At 38.3% G+C, this 16,898-nt stretch overlaps 1 protein-coding gene across 4 annotated transcripts; it reads left to right on the forward strand.

Moving 5' to 3' along the window:
* The first annotated feature begins 516 nt into the window (after positions 1 to 516).
* GDAP1 (ganglioside induced differentiation associated protein 1) lies at positions 517 to 16,649 on the forward strand. 4 transcript variants are annotated; one of them, XM_015145594.3, is made up of 6 exons: positions 517 to 1,061; positions 1,371 to 1,563; positions 10,179 to 10,352; positions 11,622 to 11,716; positions 12,682 to 12,796; positions 13,759 to 16,649. In XM_015145594.3, the coding sequence occupies exons 2-6, from the start codon at positions 1,458 to 1,460 to the stop codon at positions 14,139 to 14,141; spliced, it is 873 nt and encodes a 290-aa protein (XP_015001080.2). In that variant the 5' UTR covers positions 517 to 1,061; positions 1,371 to 1,457; the 3' UTR covers positions 14,142 to 16,649. The 4 variants fall into 4 exon arrangements, with proteins under 4 accessions (XP_015001080.2, XP_077799965.1, XP_001086782.3 ...); XM_077943839.1 differs by having other exon boundaries at positions 1,371 to 1,418; XM_001086782.5 differs by having other exon boundaries at positions 517 to 692.
* The last annotated feature ends 249 nt before the right edge of the window (positions 16,650 to 16,898 follow it).

Below are 16,898 nucleotides of genomic sequence, written 5' to 3' on the forward strand. Positions count from 1 at the left end.
AGCACAGTTATCAAAATCAAGTACTTAACGGTTTATACAAGACTATTCTCTAATCTACAGCAGTTAGTCAAATTTGAGGAATTAGTCCACTAATGTCATAGTAGCATCTTCTAATGAAAACTCATAGATCCTTTTCCTGTTGTTTTGTCGACCGGAACTTCCTTTCCAAAAAAGGAACAGGCTCTAAGAGCAACCCTAAGTATCTTGGGAAATTGCTGCTTTTATACCTGAGCAACCTCCAAACCGAAGAGTAATTTGCTATCACCATTTTTCCTTACGGCCCTTCATAACCAGGGTCTCATATTTTTGATTTTTTTCTTCTAAAAAAGCCCAAAACAAAAAACAACCGTTCAATTGCACCTCCCAGGTGCACTCGCAGGCTTGCCAGGGGCTTTCCGGGCGCAGACCAAGCGTTTTCGCAGACTCGGCCGCCGGCGGAACTACATTTCCCAGCGGGCCGCGCGCCCTCCTTCCGGCAGGCACGGCTCAAAACCCGGAAACGCTTTGCGGGGCAGTGTGGGAGGCAGAAGCCCAGGGCGGACAGGCCGGGCCCACCCGCGCTCGCTTACCCCGAGATGGCTGGGAGGCAGGAAGAGCAGAGAGGGAGCCCGCCCTTGAGGGCGGAAGGCAAGGCCGACGCGGAGGTTAAGCTTATTCTGTACCACTGGACGCATTCCTTCAGCTCTCAAAAGGTACAGGCCTTGGCGGCGGAGGGTGACGCGGATCGGGCTTCAGCACTGGGACAGCTCCTGCTGGGTCCGGCTCAGAGAATCCGTTCCACCTAGAAACCCGCCTCCAGCGTCCTGACCCTGGGCAGGCCCTCCCTCCAGGATGCCCCCCGGTGGGGAGCGGGTAGAACCGGTCTGAGATAATCTTATGTGGCTATGACCCAGGCTCTGCCTCTCGCGAAATGCGACAAAAAAAGCATCATTTTCAGTATTTAGCCTGGAGGCCTTGCCTGCTGGGCTTCGGAGAGAGGCAGAGGGAGGTGCCTTCGTGCACCCTTATCATCTGCGATCTCTTCTGCTCTCTCGCATTCACTTTCTTCAGCAAGAGCTGATGTACGTACATGTCAGGTTCTTTTCTGGGGAGGGCGCATAATCAGGTTTAGGACGCCAAGAAAGTGGTGGTGATGAGGAGGGTGACTGTTTAATGAATACAGTAAGAATCATTTCATTACTTATTTTGTGTTCTCTTAATTTGTTGAATATTGTTCTGTACTTGTTAATTCCAGGAATAGGAATTGTTAAAACGACTGTTGAAAATGTCAGTAACACAGGGGAGCCCAGAAAGGCTGCTTAGCGGTGTCCAGGGAAGTCATTTAATTGAAAGCTTACACGTGTTGTAGTAACCAGTGTGAACTCTTCCAGGTGCGCTTGGTAATTGCTGAAAAGGCATTGAAGTGCGAGGAACATGATGTAAGTCTGCCCTTGAGTGAGCACAATGAGCCTTGGTTTATGCGTTTGAACTCAACTGGAGAAGTGCCTGTCCTTATCCACGGGGAAAACATAATTTGTGAGGCCACTCAGATCATTGATTATCTTGAACAGACTTTCCTGGATGGTAATGTTAAGGCTACTTGTGATTTCTTGGATGTACTTTCAACACAACTATGTGTTCCCTTTCTCTTTTTCTCTCTCTCCTCTCTTTCTCTTGTGTCATGATGGTGGTTTGGGATTAAAAACCTTTTCCATTTCCATAAGCACACAAATAGGTCGATAACAAATTTTGTATAAGCTAGTATAATGCTACTTAAAAGAATTTCATTCAAAGTACAAATGTTAATGTTGAAACTTAAAAAAAATTCACTTGCAAAAAACTGCAGATGTGTGGTTTGTGTTGGAGATTTCTTAGCCTTAAATTCATAATATTCTAAATGTGCACTATGACAATTTCATCGAATAAACCAAATGGTTTCACCTTAAAAACAAGGGGGGAAAAAGAGCAACAAATCTTAAAGGAGAATAGGATGTTAGTATACCTGAGTTCTTTGCCCCAGTCACTTCTGAATTGTGTGAATTTTATATATTTACTAAGGAATTGTAGGGCTTAAATTTGTATAGTGCATTTAGGTAAATCATTTATTGACAGCTTGTTATGTGTCAGACATTTTATAATTTCTATACTATGTTGTCTTCAGAAGAATCTGAGACAAGTTATTCCCATTATGTACATGAGGAGAAAGCAACAGGGTTGCCCAAAGTAATATAGCTATTGTATGGCAGAATCTTTGGTCTCCAAAGCCTTCATACTATACTGTCTCCCATAGTCCTTGTCACTTACACATTGTCTTGCTTGTTCCTAATAGTAATCCTTTGAGGTGAACTGTAGCTGCAAGGATTTACCCAAGATTACACAGCTGATCACAACGGACATTGTTGAGAGCAGAACAGGGGGCTCAGAGCTTCCAGCTGAATGCTCTTCTAAAAAGGCTGTGTGAGATTGTTACTTTTCATCTGCTACCAGTTATGTTGATGTTAATAGGGTAGGGTGAAAGCAGAGCCTAGCCCCAAACTACAGGAAGCTGACAAAGGAAATTACTAGGACAAAAAAAAGTCTCAGGTACTTAGAAGGAAAATGAGTATGAGGCCTAGATGGTGGGCAGTGGGGCCGGGGAAGCCCAGGGAATTAGATTAGCAATGGGCTACCCCTGTTCTTAATCTAAGTGCTAGTCCCCTAGGATTGTGATTGGAGGTTTTAATTAAAGGTAGCTTTGGCCTAAACCAAAACATTTAATGAGGTACTTTCTTTTCATCTTTATTTGCTATTCCTTGTAAATTAATATGCTGGGGACTGTACTGAAAATGACGACTAGTTCATTTAAGACAATTTTTCTTAATCTTGAGCTTTTTGGAAATGGATAAGTCTGTTAATAATTTGTATTTCTTGGGAGATGTAATTATAATTGAACAAAACAAAATAATTGTGTTAATAATTCTATTTTAAATGATAAAAAACTTTAAAAAGGTATTCTAAATGGAAAATCCCATTTAAGTTTTTTGGTAGCATTGCTTGAACTGCTTCTACTATCATCATTTACCTCCTCCCTCCATTCCTTACACTGTTTTTCCTCTAAGAAATTCAGTGATATAAATTATATTTACAACATAGTAATGTTACCAATTATTAGGTTTTCTTACAATTTTCCTTAGTCTTTCTCTTTTGCTTTTAGTACAGAATCATAACAAAGCAGAAATATGTTCTGTGTCCTGCTAAGTTGTATTTAAATAACCAAACAAAGGAAATGCTAAATTCTTTTGGTTACTATTTATTGAATTAGAAGAGAAGGCACTGTAGGCTGTGACAGGATGGAAATACGGAAACCGCAGACTTTAATTCTGGTTGAAATATTATTGTAACTCAGCAATCAAGAGTCCTAGCTTTTAGTCTGACGCTGCCACTAACTTGTTGAATCTTTCAATCAATTGGGAAGGACAAAAAAACGATTAAGGGACCCAAAACTTATGGTAGATAGGAAGACAGCAAGAGAACAATAGTTTATATAAATCAAGGCTGTTATATAAATCAAGGTCAAGAAGAAGTTTATCTCAGAGTACTGAAGTTTTAAAAAGTGTTATCACAATTAAGATACTTTAAGAACTCATGGGGAATGAAAGACAACATAGACTAACATCCTATTGTCAAAGACAGGGAAAAGTGAATTCTAGCAATCCTTGCTACTTACTGTATGTTCCCATTCACCAGCAGCACTGGCATCACCTGGGAGCTTGTTAGAAATGCAGAACCTTAGGCCTCTCTGCAGATCTATCAAATTAGAATCTTTGTTTTAACAAGAGCCCCAAGTGATTCATATGTACATTAACGTTTGAGAGTACTGCTATAAATTAGTGTTTAGTTAAGTAAGCACTGGTGTAAATTACTGTCTTTAAATCTGGCAGAAATCTAGAATAGATTGTGAAAAGTTGTTTAAATATGTTTAAAATTTTTGTGTATCTCAGTGAAAGGAACCAGTTTAAGTTTTACACTGCTGGAGAATGTCCCTAACACTTTTAAAAAACTGTCTGTTGCGTGCCAGGCATGGTTCTAGATGTAGTATATCTTGATTTAAGTAGAACATTTGAGATTACATTACATATACCCTTGTGGAATAAAGGAGCAAATATAGCTAGAGGATTGTAATGCACATTTGCAGATGAATAAAGTACCATATTAAAGAATATTAATTTATAGATTTCTTATACCAGATTACCTCTTCAACTGTAGACTCTGATTTTACTTATAATTGTTTTTATACTTTATTTTAAATGTTTGAATTGTACACCACTGTATGTACCATGAGGTTGGGAACAGTGTATCTTATTAAAAACTATCCCCAATGCCTTATACAGTGACTGTTTCTTAATAGGTGCTTAATAAATATTTTGAATGATTAAAATGAGTGAATTATTGAAACAGATGTTAGCCTGGACAGGAATCCCTTGTAATGTTCTTGTAGGCTTCTGTTTTGACTTGAGCCTAACAAGTCAATGATTTGAATAAAGACATAGAAGAAGTAAGATTACGTTTGTGAATGACAGAAAAGATAGTCAAAATGATGACTAGCTTATAAAATATTTCTTATGGAAATACAACAAAATGGAAAAATAAGATAAAGTTTAACAAGACTAAATGTAAAATGAGTATGAGGAAAATGGGTATCAGGCTTTTGATTTAAAAAACCCACTGCATTCCAAAAGAATAGGGCACCTGGTTAATAGATAGTAAGTTACCAATGTTAAATGGCTAGTGTGATTTCAGGTTCTTTGAAAATTATAGATTTTATTGAGAACAGGGTGAGTTGTAACTCTCTGCATTCTGAGCTGTTTGGAATAGTTGGCATTTTGTCCAATTATGGATGTAACTTTGAGGAATGTTGATGAGATAGAGTAAGTGGGTGGATTTCATGAGGTGTGCAGTTGCCCATGGTCATGACAGGAGACTGTAAGTGTAACCATTCCTCTAAAGAACAGAATTTAGTGAACTAGTATGTCCTTCACTGTTATTTGCTGTCCCCTGTTATCGATCCAGTGGGGATTATGCCAAAAATGATGACTTGCTGATCTGGAGACATTTCTCAACTTTTTTGTGTTTATAGTTACATGTTTATATCCTTGTACTTTTGGGATAGTTCATTAAATAATTGGTAGTTTGATAGCTGAGGCAATCCTTTTCAAGTCATAGTCTGAAATAGTGAATATCTGTTGGATAATGGCTATGTTTGATTATTTTTTTTTTATTGGAAAGCAGTCATACGGAAGAATGGTATAGACATGAATGATGTTCCTGAGGGCAAAACTTGGGTCAAATGAGAAATTTAGAAGTATTCAGTTATGGCTGCTAAACTAAGAGCTGGCCAAGAGCTGTCTCTTCATTTATTCTTTCAGTAACCATTTATTGGGTATTAATTGGGTGTAGGGTCCCGGGATACTTCAGAGATATTTTAAAGATCCGAAATCATTAGAAGCTTGCTAGTCTTCAAAGATAATGTCTTTCTATAAATTTGGTGATAATTCCAAATCTGTTCTTAACATATACATGTGCTATTACTGTCCAGTTTTATAGACTCTTCCATGTACATGATACCTCTTTCAGTCTGGGCATGTGGTGAAGAATAGTTATTTTACAGCAAGCAACTGATAAAGCTAGATGAGGTATGAGAGCAAGCAAACTAGGTAAACTGAGGAAGAATGGATGGGACAAGGTGAATGTATGCACAAATATGGATTTTTCAATCTAGCTATTGTACTCATAACCTCTTTAAATAAAATTTAACTTGGCTACTAATCAAAAATATATGAAATAACTATAAAATACTAGAACATATGTATTACTACCAAGTAACTCTGATAACGTGGAATCAAGAATAATGGATTTTTGTAATTTAATACAACAGTTCCTTGAACATCACGTTCATGTCTTATGTCTAGGTATATAATTTATTCTTAGGAAATAGAATTTAGTTTGGAAATAAACTATTCTAGTATGATATTAAAATCACATAAATCTTATTAGGATATCTAAATTTATAGATAATATTGTCTATAAAATATATCTAAATATTACATTTGAATTTCATCAAATGTAACATTTAAAAAGAATGTTAATTCTGGTGTCACTGTTATATTAAAAATAGTTATTTAAGGAATTACCAATTAACATTTATCTTTATGTTCATCAAGAAAAGGCTCTTGTGTATAGTTGAATATAGGCCTTTTAGCACGTAGACTGAAATTGCAGATTAGCACAAAGTATGGAGAAAATATACCATATGGCATGGAAAAGAATATCAGTCTTTATTGTGTCAGTAAAAGTTGCTTTAAAGAGTAACATTTTTTTCTCTTTGTGATTTGTCCAATTTTAGCAGACAAGTGGGGGGTATTAAAATTCAGAGGCCCTCTTTCTATATTATGTGTATCTGACAATTGGAACTGTCTGATAAAGGAGTTTTTGCTTCCATTATTACAAATGTTTCTGTTAAAAGTCTTAACTATAATACCAGTTAAAAGTAGTTAAACATAAAATTTATTGACAATAATGCTATAAATTTGTCTCAAAATCCTGGATGCATACAGTGAACTGATATAATTTGACACCAGGTCTTTTTTTTTTTTTTCCCTCCTCATCTGTATTTAGATTTGCTCTTTCTAGTTCCAGAGTTATGACAGTATTGAATTGTAATCAGTTTGCAATCATATCTTTTGCCTCAGGTCATAACTTAATTGTTTAACACTATTGTGTGTGTGTGTGTGTGTGTGTATGTAGATATATATTTATATATCTCTATATATTTGAGACAGTCTCACTGTGTCTCCAGGCTGGAGTGCAGTGGCATGATCTCTGCTCACTGCAACATCTGCCTCGCAGGGTCAAGGGATTCCCCTGCCTCAGCCTCCCGAGTAGCTGGGACTACAGGCATGCACCACCACACCTGGCTAATTTTTTGTATTTTAGTAGAGATAGGGTTTCACCATGTTGGCCAGGATGGTCTCTTGATCTCCTGAGCTCGTGATCTGCCCGCCTCGGCCTCCCAAAGTACTGGGATTGCAGGCATGAGCCACCACACCCAGCCCCTTATTATATATTTTTAATAGCCTAGTGTGTGACTAGTTGAAGGGTACAATATTGTTCAGCTGTGTTATGCATATTATATACTGATGCAATCACTATACAGTCTAAGTAAAATAAACAGCAAAGGGCTAGAGTGAGGAATGAAATATAATCTGTTTCCATTGAGCTAGTAAGGGAGACTTGAAAATTATACAAACAGACCTAGGGGAGTCTTTCTTGAAAACAAGGCATTCCTGCCTTTGCTAGGAAACATGGGTAACCAGAGTAGTGAATTTAGTAAAATAATGAAAACTTATGCCTTTAAGCCCCTAATTTCTTTTTATTTTTTTACTCTTGGGAAAAACCAAATGTAATTTTTAAAAAAAGGCTCAGAGCCATTGTTATTTTACTCAGCATTACAGGGACTTGAGAATGTACAGACCCGTTTGTCTCTATTACATGGCTGCATAATGCTTTTATTGTTTCTTTCTAATTTTATTTTTTGCTTCTTTTGGTTTCCTCTGCTGTTTATCAGATCTTTCTGTTTTATATCTATCTGCTGGTTTATAATTTGCTGCCTAAATTTATGTGTAATATAAAACTTGTCCCCTACTCAGTTCTTCCAGAAAGTTGGGTCTTGTGCCAACTTATTTGTTCTTCCAGCTTAATACCAAGCCTGATTTCCACTATTGCAATCCCACTCCCCAGTGCTGGCACCTCCTCTCATTGCCTGCTTCTTAAAACTCCGTAATTCTCTATTCTGCCCCGGTATGCCTTATGTTGCTTTCCCACTCCTGGTTGAGGCAGATTACTGAGAAAAAAATTCTTGCTTTTAGTATTTTGATAAAGGTGCTTTACGGAAGGACTGGAAAATAAAATAGGATGGGATTGAGAGGGAAGATCTCCTGTATAATTCAAAGGAAATTCCCAGTTGTCCTTTGAAAAATTCTTTTATCAGAAGCAGCAGATACTGCTGTGCTTCGGTTTGAGGAGGAGGATGGCAGCACAGTGCCCCTGTGATACTGGACAGGGCATGGTTGACACTAACGAAGAAAGAAAGATGGGAAGATAACTTGGGTTCAGTGGGTGCTCTGACAGAGTGCTTCAGGAAATGGTTAGATAGTAACGGCACACTGAGTACAAGAAAATTATTTTCATGGATTTAAACATTTGTCCTCCTTGAAGAATTTGGGCTTGGCCTGATGGATCTTCCCCAGAAAGCAATTAGGCATTGTTCTTCCTGTTCTCATTCACTTTTCTAGGAAGGAAATGGTATGCTGTTCTGGAGAGAAGCCCCAGGGCCTGGCACCAGAAAGCAGCCAGAGCCACCAGCCATTACTTTGACCTTTTGGGAAGCGTTTGAAAATGTACTATTTATGATTATTAGCCTGAGGTTCTTGGACCCCTAAAGCATTAGTTCTTAAACTTCTTGGTCTCTACACCCCTTTGTCTTTGAGGACACGAGAGAGCATTTTTTTAATGTGGATCATGGCTATCAATATTTACCATTTAGAAAGCAAAACTGAGAAAACTTAAACTATTAGCCTACTTAAGCACAATCCCACTAGCTGTCAGAGTGATAGTGTCATGTTTCCTGTAGCCTCTGGAAACTTCTACTGTATGCTTGAGAGAGACAGTAAGAGTGAAAAAGTAATTAATGTCTTAGTATTTCCATAAAAACATCTTGACTTTGTAAATCCCCCAAACGTGTTTTAGGAAAACCCAGGGATCCTCAGACCATAGTGTGAGAACTGTCGCCCTTAGGGGTTTATGAATAGAATTCAGGATATTTGAGATCTTGGATGGGGAATAATTGTAGCTCTAATATTTAAAGCAATTATTTCCTTCCATTGGCAATGTAGGCACAATCCATGGCAATATCAGGAGTGCCTGCGGCTTTGAAATCCAATGGAAATCACAGATATGTTCATGGTTAAGTTATTGCAGATATCTTAATACTTTGAAATTGTGATAGTTATTAGACCTGACATTTTTTAGGGACAGTTTGAGAGCCAGAGGGTAGGAAGAGATTCTGAAGGGACATAGTCCCGACCTTTGGGTTGTATCCCTCACTTTATTCTTTTTGGATAGTCTCTGAAATTAAAATCCTTTGAAGATGTTATGATGGTATAATCAAAGAGAACATTACATTAGGAATCAGATGACTGTAGTTCTAGCTCTGCTTCTAATTAGCTGTGGGATCTTGTGAGAAATTTTCAGCCCTTGTTTCACAGTATACGTGTTAACTACTGCAGCGCTTCTCCAGCTCAAGTAATCTATGTAATAACTGGAAATTTTGGAATGTATTCATTATAATTTATTAGACACCTACTACATGTCAAACATTATACTAGGCACTGGGGATTTAACAGAGAGCAGTACATGGTCCCTGCCCTCAAGGACTCTACAGTCTGGATTTTAACTAGCAAATAAGGATGTATGTAGAACCCACTTTCTAGAGATAATTGTTAGAAATTCCTGGGGAAAGTGTACCTGTGATATTTGAGCAAAGGCCTTTCCTGTTCCATATAGACTGTCATTTCACATTCACATGTGTCAGTAGGGTCACTCTTGATGTTGGTTGGCACCTAGAAAAGAGTAACCCGTGATTATCTTCTCATAATGAGTCCTCATTCAATTAACCAAACTTTGAGGGCCTTAAGTGTGTGGAGAACTGTGCTAGACTCTGGAATGCAGGTTCCTTTCCCTGAAGACAGTCATGGGGTAAAAAGATGCAATGAATTACAATGTGATAAGGGCTGTAATAGAGTGTGTATAATGTGTTATGGATGTATAGAAGAAGGCACATGTGAGCCAGTCAGATGTTGGCAGTTGTAGGAGGTTAGGGAATGCTTCATGGAATAAATGGCATAAATAATTGGGCCTTGAAGGCTGAGTGCAGTTTGCAAGGTGGAGAAATGAGAGAATACCAGTGTGATTATAGTTTGGGATCTTGTCTGGTGCATCAGGCCATTTCAAACTTTGAATGTCTGCGGCGAGGAGACAACGTTCTTTGAATATACAGATATGTTGAAAATGTTAATGATGAGTGGTTAGTGTTTTTGTTTTGCTTTTGAGGGTAACAACTCATTTGTAACATTTTCTTCAATATTTGTATGTGCGTATTTTAGAAAGAACACCCAGATTAATGCCTGATAAAGGAAGCATGTATTACCCACGGGTACAACATTACCGAGAGCTGCTTGACTCCTTGCCAATGGATGCCTATACACATGGCTGCATTTTACATCCTGAGTTAACTGTGGACTCCATGATCCCGGCTTATGCAACTACAAGGATTCGTAGTATGTAAACATTTTAAAGACCTGGAATTCTGTCTGACACTTTCTTTTAATTCATTCTGAGACCTAGCATGTCTCATGGTCACTAAAAGAAAATTGGCAATAGCGTTGTTGAGTTTGCTTCATGGATGTGCATGTTATGGATCGATCCATGAACCAGTCGCATTAATCTGTGCTTCACTTGCTCAGTTGGACATTTATTGTCTATAGGACCTGATTTATCAACTCTTGGCTTTTAGGACCAAGCTTGGGTAAAACTCAAAAGAGTGAATTATGGAAAAGTAAAGAATATAACATATTCTCATGAACAGATGGACTAAGAATCTGAAAAGCTGGGATCTGCCTAGGATTATGGGCACTTGAGTTCATGTTTCTGGTCCTTAATTGTTGTTTCGTTATGTGAGCAAACTGGACTAGAGGGTGTCTAACTATTACTCTGTCTCTATGTTCAGTGATAGGAGATTTATTGGGATTGAGTTGCGACATCCAGCTTTCTGCCTTCCTCCTGTCATGAGGATAGAGTCAGTGCATGATCTGTGGAGCAGGAGGTGTGCTTTATAGCACAGATAATTGGGGATAAGAAGGGAAAAGATGGTGGCAGTGGTCACACTTTGGAAATGTTGATCAGAAACACTCAAACTCAGATCTTCTAAATCCAGAAACCATGTTTCCCCATTATATGATACTCTATTATTATTATTATTCTTTTTTTCCTTTTTGATACCCCTCCTTTTCCTCTCCTCTTCTCTCCCTTCCTTCCTTGTCACCACTTCCTTTTTCTCCCTTCTTTTCCTTTTCCTTCTCCACTGCCCTCTCTTCCTGCTTCTCTTTCCTCTTATTCCTCCTCCTCCTCTTCATAAGTACCCTTTATAGGATGTGAAACAAGAGTTTTGAGTATAATTCTATGACCTGCAGTCAATATTTTTTTAAAATAAGCCTTTTTCCTCCCTTCATATAGGAGTTCATTATAGAAAGCTTGAAAGGTAGAGGAAGGCAGAGCAGCAAGCCTGCACTGAGCATTCTAAAGTGCTGGGCCTTGCTCTAAGTGCTTCCCATGAAGCTTCTCATTTAGTCTTCACCCTGCATGGCAGATACTCTTATGGTTCCATTTGAAAGATGAGGAAACTGAGGCACAGACAGGGTAAGCCCAAGGCAGAGGAGCAGGGCATGAGCCCCAGAGCTCATGCTCTTGCCATTGAGTTTCTCTGCTTCTTGTTTCTGGTGTAGAAGGGAGAAAGTAATTTTCTGTTTCCAAAATGTTTTTATTGTCAGGCCAAATTGGAAACACAGAGTCTGAGCTGAAGAAACTTGCTGAAGAAAACCCAGATTTACAAGAAGCATACATTGCAAAACAGAAACGACTTAAAGTAAGTCAATCAGCTGTCCTCAGTTGACACACACTGCATGGAGTAAATGTTCTACTTTTTGTAAAGTACCGCTATTTCTAGAATATTGTCTTTTAAATATTGCAATTTACTAGTACACATGTTACCTTTGGCTTATGTTCTCCTATTAGAAAGAACTTTTTATTAGACTTGATATTCAAACTTGATGACAAGTGCTTAACAAACAGATATTGAGCATGCTAGTTGCCAAAAAAGTTATGAAATGCAAAGGAAGTTCATAACATATTCTAGAATCTGTCATTTCAGGTATTCCACCACCGGAAGTCCTCACTAGACCTACATCCCTCCATGTGTCACACTGACTCGCTTTGCCCCCTGAGGAGCATGCTTTATGGTCAGCCTTTCTTCTTCTGTTGATTCCTTCCCTGAGCCCAGCAACACACACAAGCTTCTCTCATATTAAAAGTGTAGAAAACGGCGGCACTCCCAACCTTCCCCAACTTCCCACCTTCCTTTATCCTATCTTAGCTAAACGAGCTCCTCAGAAGAAACACCTGCACTCACAGTCACTTGACTGATTCTCCACTCACCCTTTAACTCCTTTACTCGGACTTCTTTCTCATCCCTGACCTTTCAGCTGCTCTTTCAATTACAGCTGCTGCAATTCTTTTCCTGAGTTGGGCTTGGCAGACAGCTCTTCATGTCCCTCCCATTCTTTGCCTTCTCGGGTCACCTGGCCTCATAGGAGCTGCCAGTGAGTGGTGGGTCTGCTCCTGCGGCATTTTCAGAGATGGGATATTTCCTTTCAACTTAGCTCTTTTTTTTTTTCCTGAGTTTTTCTATTTCTTCCTGTTGTCTAAAATAAACAGGCTGAACTCTGTAAGAGTTTGTATCTGCTTTGCTTTACCTAGATTTATTTTTTTTAAAGGTGTAAATAATCTGTTTTGTTTTATTTTATTTTATTTTATTTTTTGGTGGTTGATTAGTCAAAGCTACTCGATCATGACAATGTCAAGTATTTGAAGAAAATTCTTGATGAGTTGGAGAAAGTCTTGGATCAGGTTGAAACTGAATTGCAAAGAAGAAATGAAGAAACCCCAGGTAGGTTCTCATTTGTATTCTTTTTCTCTTTTCGACATCAGTATCATTCATGGGAACATTCTTAGGTCTCACCAAAAACGTTCTGTAATCTGCTTTTCATTATTGTTTTTCACGGGCAGTTTTAATTATGATAGCAACAATGATATTGCACCCAGAAAAAACCAGGTGTCTAATTGTAACTCACCTACATGAAGTAGTCTGCATTTACATGAAGGATTTTTCTGCATAATTTCAATTATGCTTGGGAGATTTTTACCTAACTGTTTTACAGATTTGTAATTATAGTAATTAGTTTGGTTGAATAACTTGAGTAATTGCTTGAATGTTCCCTCTAGTTTTTTCCTTAGGCAGGGAAACAGCCTCCAGTCTAAAGTGTAATAAGGGGGCCAGCACATGGGCATCTGTAAACTGGCTGGTAAGCATGCACGTGCCAGTGAACTGGCTTCAAGGTTAAGACATAGGTGTATACACGTGGGCCATTTATGCTACTCTGACTAGAGTTGAAGACTGTTACCTGTCACAAAAGCTCTTCTGCTTTAAGTGACTAAGAGCAGTAGCCACTGAGTGATGTTTCAGACTCAGCTTTATGAATTTCTCTAAAGCAGAACTGTGTTTATAAACAAGAAGGAAGTGTCTTTTAACGAACTTGGAGGCTCCCATCCCCTTAGTGTCCTTTACAAAGTGATAAGCTCAAGTGGCTGCAGTCTTACATAGGGACCTGGATGGCTGACAGACGTCAAGCAAGTCTCCTTTGGCCTAGGATACATTTGCATGGACTTTTTTTTTTTTTTTTTAAAGCATGAAATTACTCTCTGAGTGTGGCTGTCAAGAAAATAAATACATAATGGCCTTCATCTTTTGGTATACTCACACTCACTCGTAAGGCTGAGACCACTGATACCAGCTGGAGTCTGTCTGTAGAGTGCTTGCCTCTAATTCTCTATGTCCCTTTCTCTAATTAGAAGAGGGCCAGCAACCTTGGCTCTGCGGTGAATCCTTCACCCTGGCAGACGTCTCACTTGCTGTCACATTGCATCGACTGAAGTTCCTGGGGTTTGCAAGGAGAAACTGGGGAAACGGAAAGCGACCAAACTTGGAAACCTATTACGAGCGTGTCTTGAAGAGAAAAACATTTAACAAGGTTTTAGGACATGTCAACAATATATTAATCTCTGCAGTGCTGCCAACAGCATTCCGGGTGGCCAAGAAAAGGGCCCCAAAAGTTCTTGGCACGACCCTTGTGGTTGGTTTGCTTGCAGGAGTGGGATATTTTGCTTTTATGCTTTTCAGAAAGAGGCTTGGCAGCATGGTATTAGCATTTAGACCCAGACCAAATTATTTCTAGGTTTGTTGGGATCTTATGGTGGCAGCTCATCCAAGCATTTAGCTAGACCCTTATGATTGCCGATAGCTCTCTGAGTCTGTCTTATTGAGTAGTTAGCAGTATTTTTTCCTAAAATTCAGAAGTCATCTTTGTTACACAATACAGGGGTTCAGATAGCAATAGGACACAAAATTGCTTCATTCTACGACTGCCAGCTCCAGGCAGAGATAGGAAGGCAAAGAGATAAAAGGAAAAATGAGAGAATGAAGTCTGTATAGGGTAGAGCAATAGAAAGTAAACTTTGGGTGCCTCCAAAATTCATGACTGTCTGTCCCATTGGTAAACCTCACATTTAGTTACTTGTGGCCACTGCCCACACATACACTCCTGTAATTGAGAACTCTTAGGAGAGGACTAGGGAATCACTGGGGATAGTGGGCTGGAGAGAACCCCAGGCTTTATATGTATAGCATCTCATTTGACATCAGCGTTAATTTTAAATGCTTATGAATCACACACATTGCTTTAGTAAGATTAAGTGCTTATATACTTGGAAATGTGATGCTCATTGGAACACATCTGCCTAGCATTTATGTAAAAGTCTTAAGTGATATTAAGATGATTCCTTACCATTTCAGATGGTCCACAATTTGAATTACCAAGTGGTAATGGTTCCTTACTGTTTTAGATGGTGCCTGTGAGATACCATTCCTCTGGATGGTCATGTCCAGTGGGAGGTAGAAAGGGTGGCCTCTATAGCCCTCTTCGTGCACGTAAGTGGCATTTATGTGAATGTCCCAGCTAATCACTAGCATGTCATATGGCTGGGTAGTGGGTATTTTGATGACCTGGGAGCACCAAATATGTTCATTCTTCATTTGGGGAGGCTGGTGTGTTAACACAAAAATTGTTGTCCAGATCTTTCATCTGTTTATGATATTAACAAAAACTTGTTAGAAAAGTCTAGTCTTAGCACTTGGCAGTTAATCTAGGGAAGATGAATTAAAAGGATAGATAGTGATGCATACCTGTATTCATTCATGTATGTTTAAGGGATTTGGGGAGGATACCTCAGTTCATCTGGAAGGGATAGTCCCAGTGTGTCCCATGAATAACCACGGAACTGCAGCAAATGGTTTGTGCTCAGAAAAAGTCTTTCATGGTCACAAGAAGGCACCCTGGAGCTGGCCGTGAAGGCCTTAGGAGCCATTTGTGGTGTCTGGTGGGTAGCAGGCATAGAGATGATGTGCCGAGGTCCCTGTGAACAACAGTAGCCAAAGAATGTACTAACTTTATCATTAATAGGAAAGGCGCATGCCTAGGAAGCAATGACTTTTTGGTGGTAAAATGATTCTTTAATTCTATTTTGATGGACTATAATTCCATTTCGTGACCTAGTTATATTAGAAAACCTTGATGAACTATATGTTCCCGATTTACAAAAGATTACTAAGACCTCCAGAGTAAACTCAATCAGACAATAATTGAGTAGCAGCTTTTTAAGTAGTAACATTTTAAATTTGCACATTAGTGTGTCATCATATGGAGTGTCTGAATCTGTTGCTGGTACATACCAATCCATATACTCATAAGAGCCATAGAACTTATTATTCATTAGTTCATAGTGTTTGAGTTCTTTATGTCACTCTGTTAGAAACAAGAACTGAGTCGTGAAGAAATAAAAATTGGATTTTTATAAAAATCTCTGAAGGATATTTACCTGTGAAAAGGTTGTTAATAAAAATTAGAAGTCCATGGTTAACTTTTCCTTCAATTTATATTATTCCTGAATCATAGGGAATCTTTATAGAATGTGTTTATAATTTCCTTGTACAGTTTCTTTGGAAATACATTAAAGATAGTGGCAATTTCACGTATTTCATGGATACTTGAGTTTATGCTTTTAAGGCGTTTGTTTAGGGATACAATGACCACTAGATGTCGCTGTTCATCCAGTAGACTAAGATTGGGTGTTCTTTTTGTTCACCAACTCTTCTAAAATGTTTCGAGCAAAGATAGTAATGACCTCAGTTTCTAGAATAAGGGCATCTTCATCAGATTATTCTTCTGTTTAAAAAAAAAGCTTGAGGCAAATGTGACTGATTTCTAATGCTTTGTAAGGGATTACAGTATCACACAATGTCAAGCTAGAGTTAAACACATTATTAGCTAAATAGGCACTTATATGTATTTTCTTTTTCATGATTATTGGTGACTGGTCAATGTACTCCTCAATTTCCAAAATTTGTATACATATCACAATTAGAAAAATGCCTGAGGTACTAAAGTTATGTTGGCTTTTTGTGTCTTAACACACATAAATACTATTGTTATTGCGACAGATGCCTTTTGAATCCATTTTCCATAATTGCAGATAGTTGTAAATTGCTTGCTCAATTTTTAGTAATTATTGCTGTTGACACCAGCGTTGTAGATTTTTGGTGTTGTTGAATGCAATAGAGAGACCAAGACACTATTCTGTAAGATCAATAAAAGTATTTGGAAAATAAATATGAACCCTAAAACAAAGTACTCATTTTGTAATCTTTTTTGGAAAACAGATATTTTGTTTCATTTAAAATCAAAGCATCATGTGGTAATTAAAAGGGTAAAATAAGCAGAGGTTAGGTATTCAAGATATACTTAGCTATAGGATGCCATATTTTCCTTATAACAAAATTGCTGACTCTTGCTTCATTTAAATATACACACTTAAAATGAATGGCAGCCTAAAGAGTAACATGGATCTCTCAAAAAACAAAAACAAAACAAAAACAA

The sequence above is a fragment of the Macaca mulatta genome, chromosome 8 (genome assembly GCF_049350105.2).
Source record: "Macaca mulatta isolate MMU2019108-1 chromosome 8, T2T-MMU8v2.0, whole genome shotgun sequence".
Classification (NCBI taxonomy): domain Eukaryota; kingdom Metazoa; phylum Chordata; class Mammalia; order Primates; family Cercopithecidae; genus Macaca; species Macaca mulatta.

Bases quoted from the DNA above. Each gene is read 5' to 3' on its own strand.
- GDAP1 (XM_001086782.5), top strand. From the start codon at position 576: ATGGCTGGGAGGCAGGAAGAGCAGAGAGGGAGCCCGCCCTTGAGGGCG. The intron at 693-1,370 runs GTACAGGCCTTG...GAACTCTTCCAG, and splicing joins ATTCCTTCAGCTCTCAAAAG to GTGCGCTTGGTAATTGCTGA. The intron at 12,797-13,758 runs GTAGGTTCTCAT...TTCTCTAATTAG, and splicing joins AAGAAATGAAGAAACCCCAG to AAGAGGGCCAGCAACCTTGG.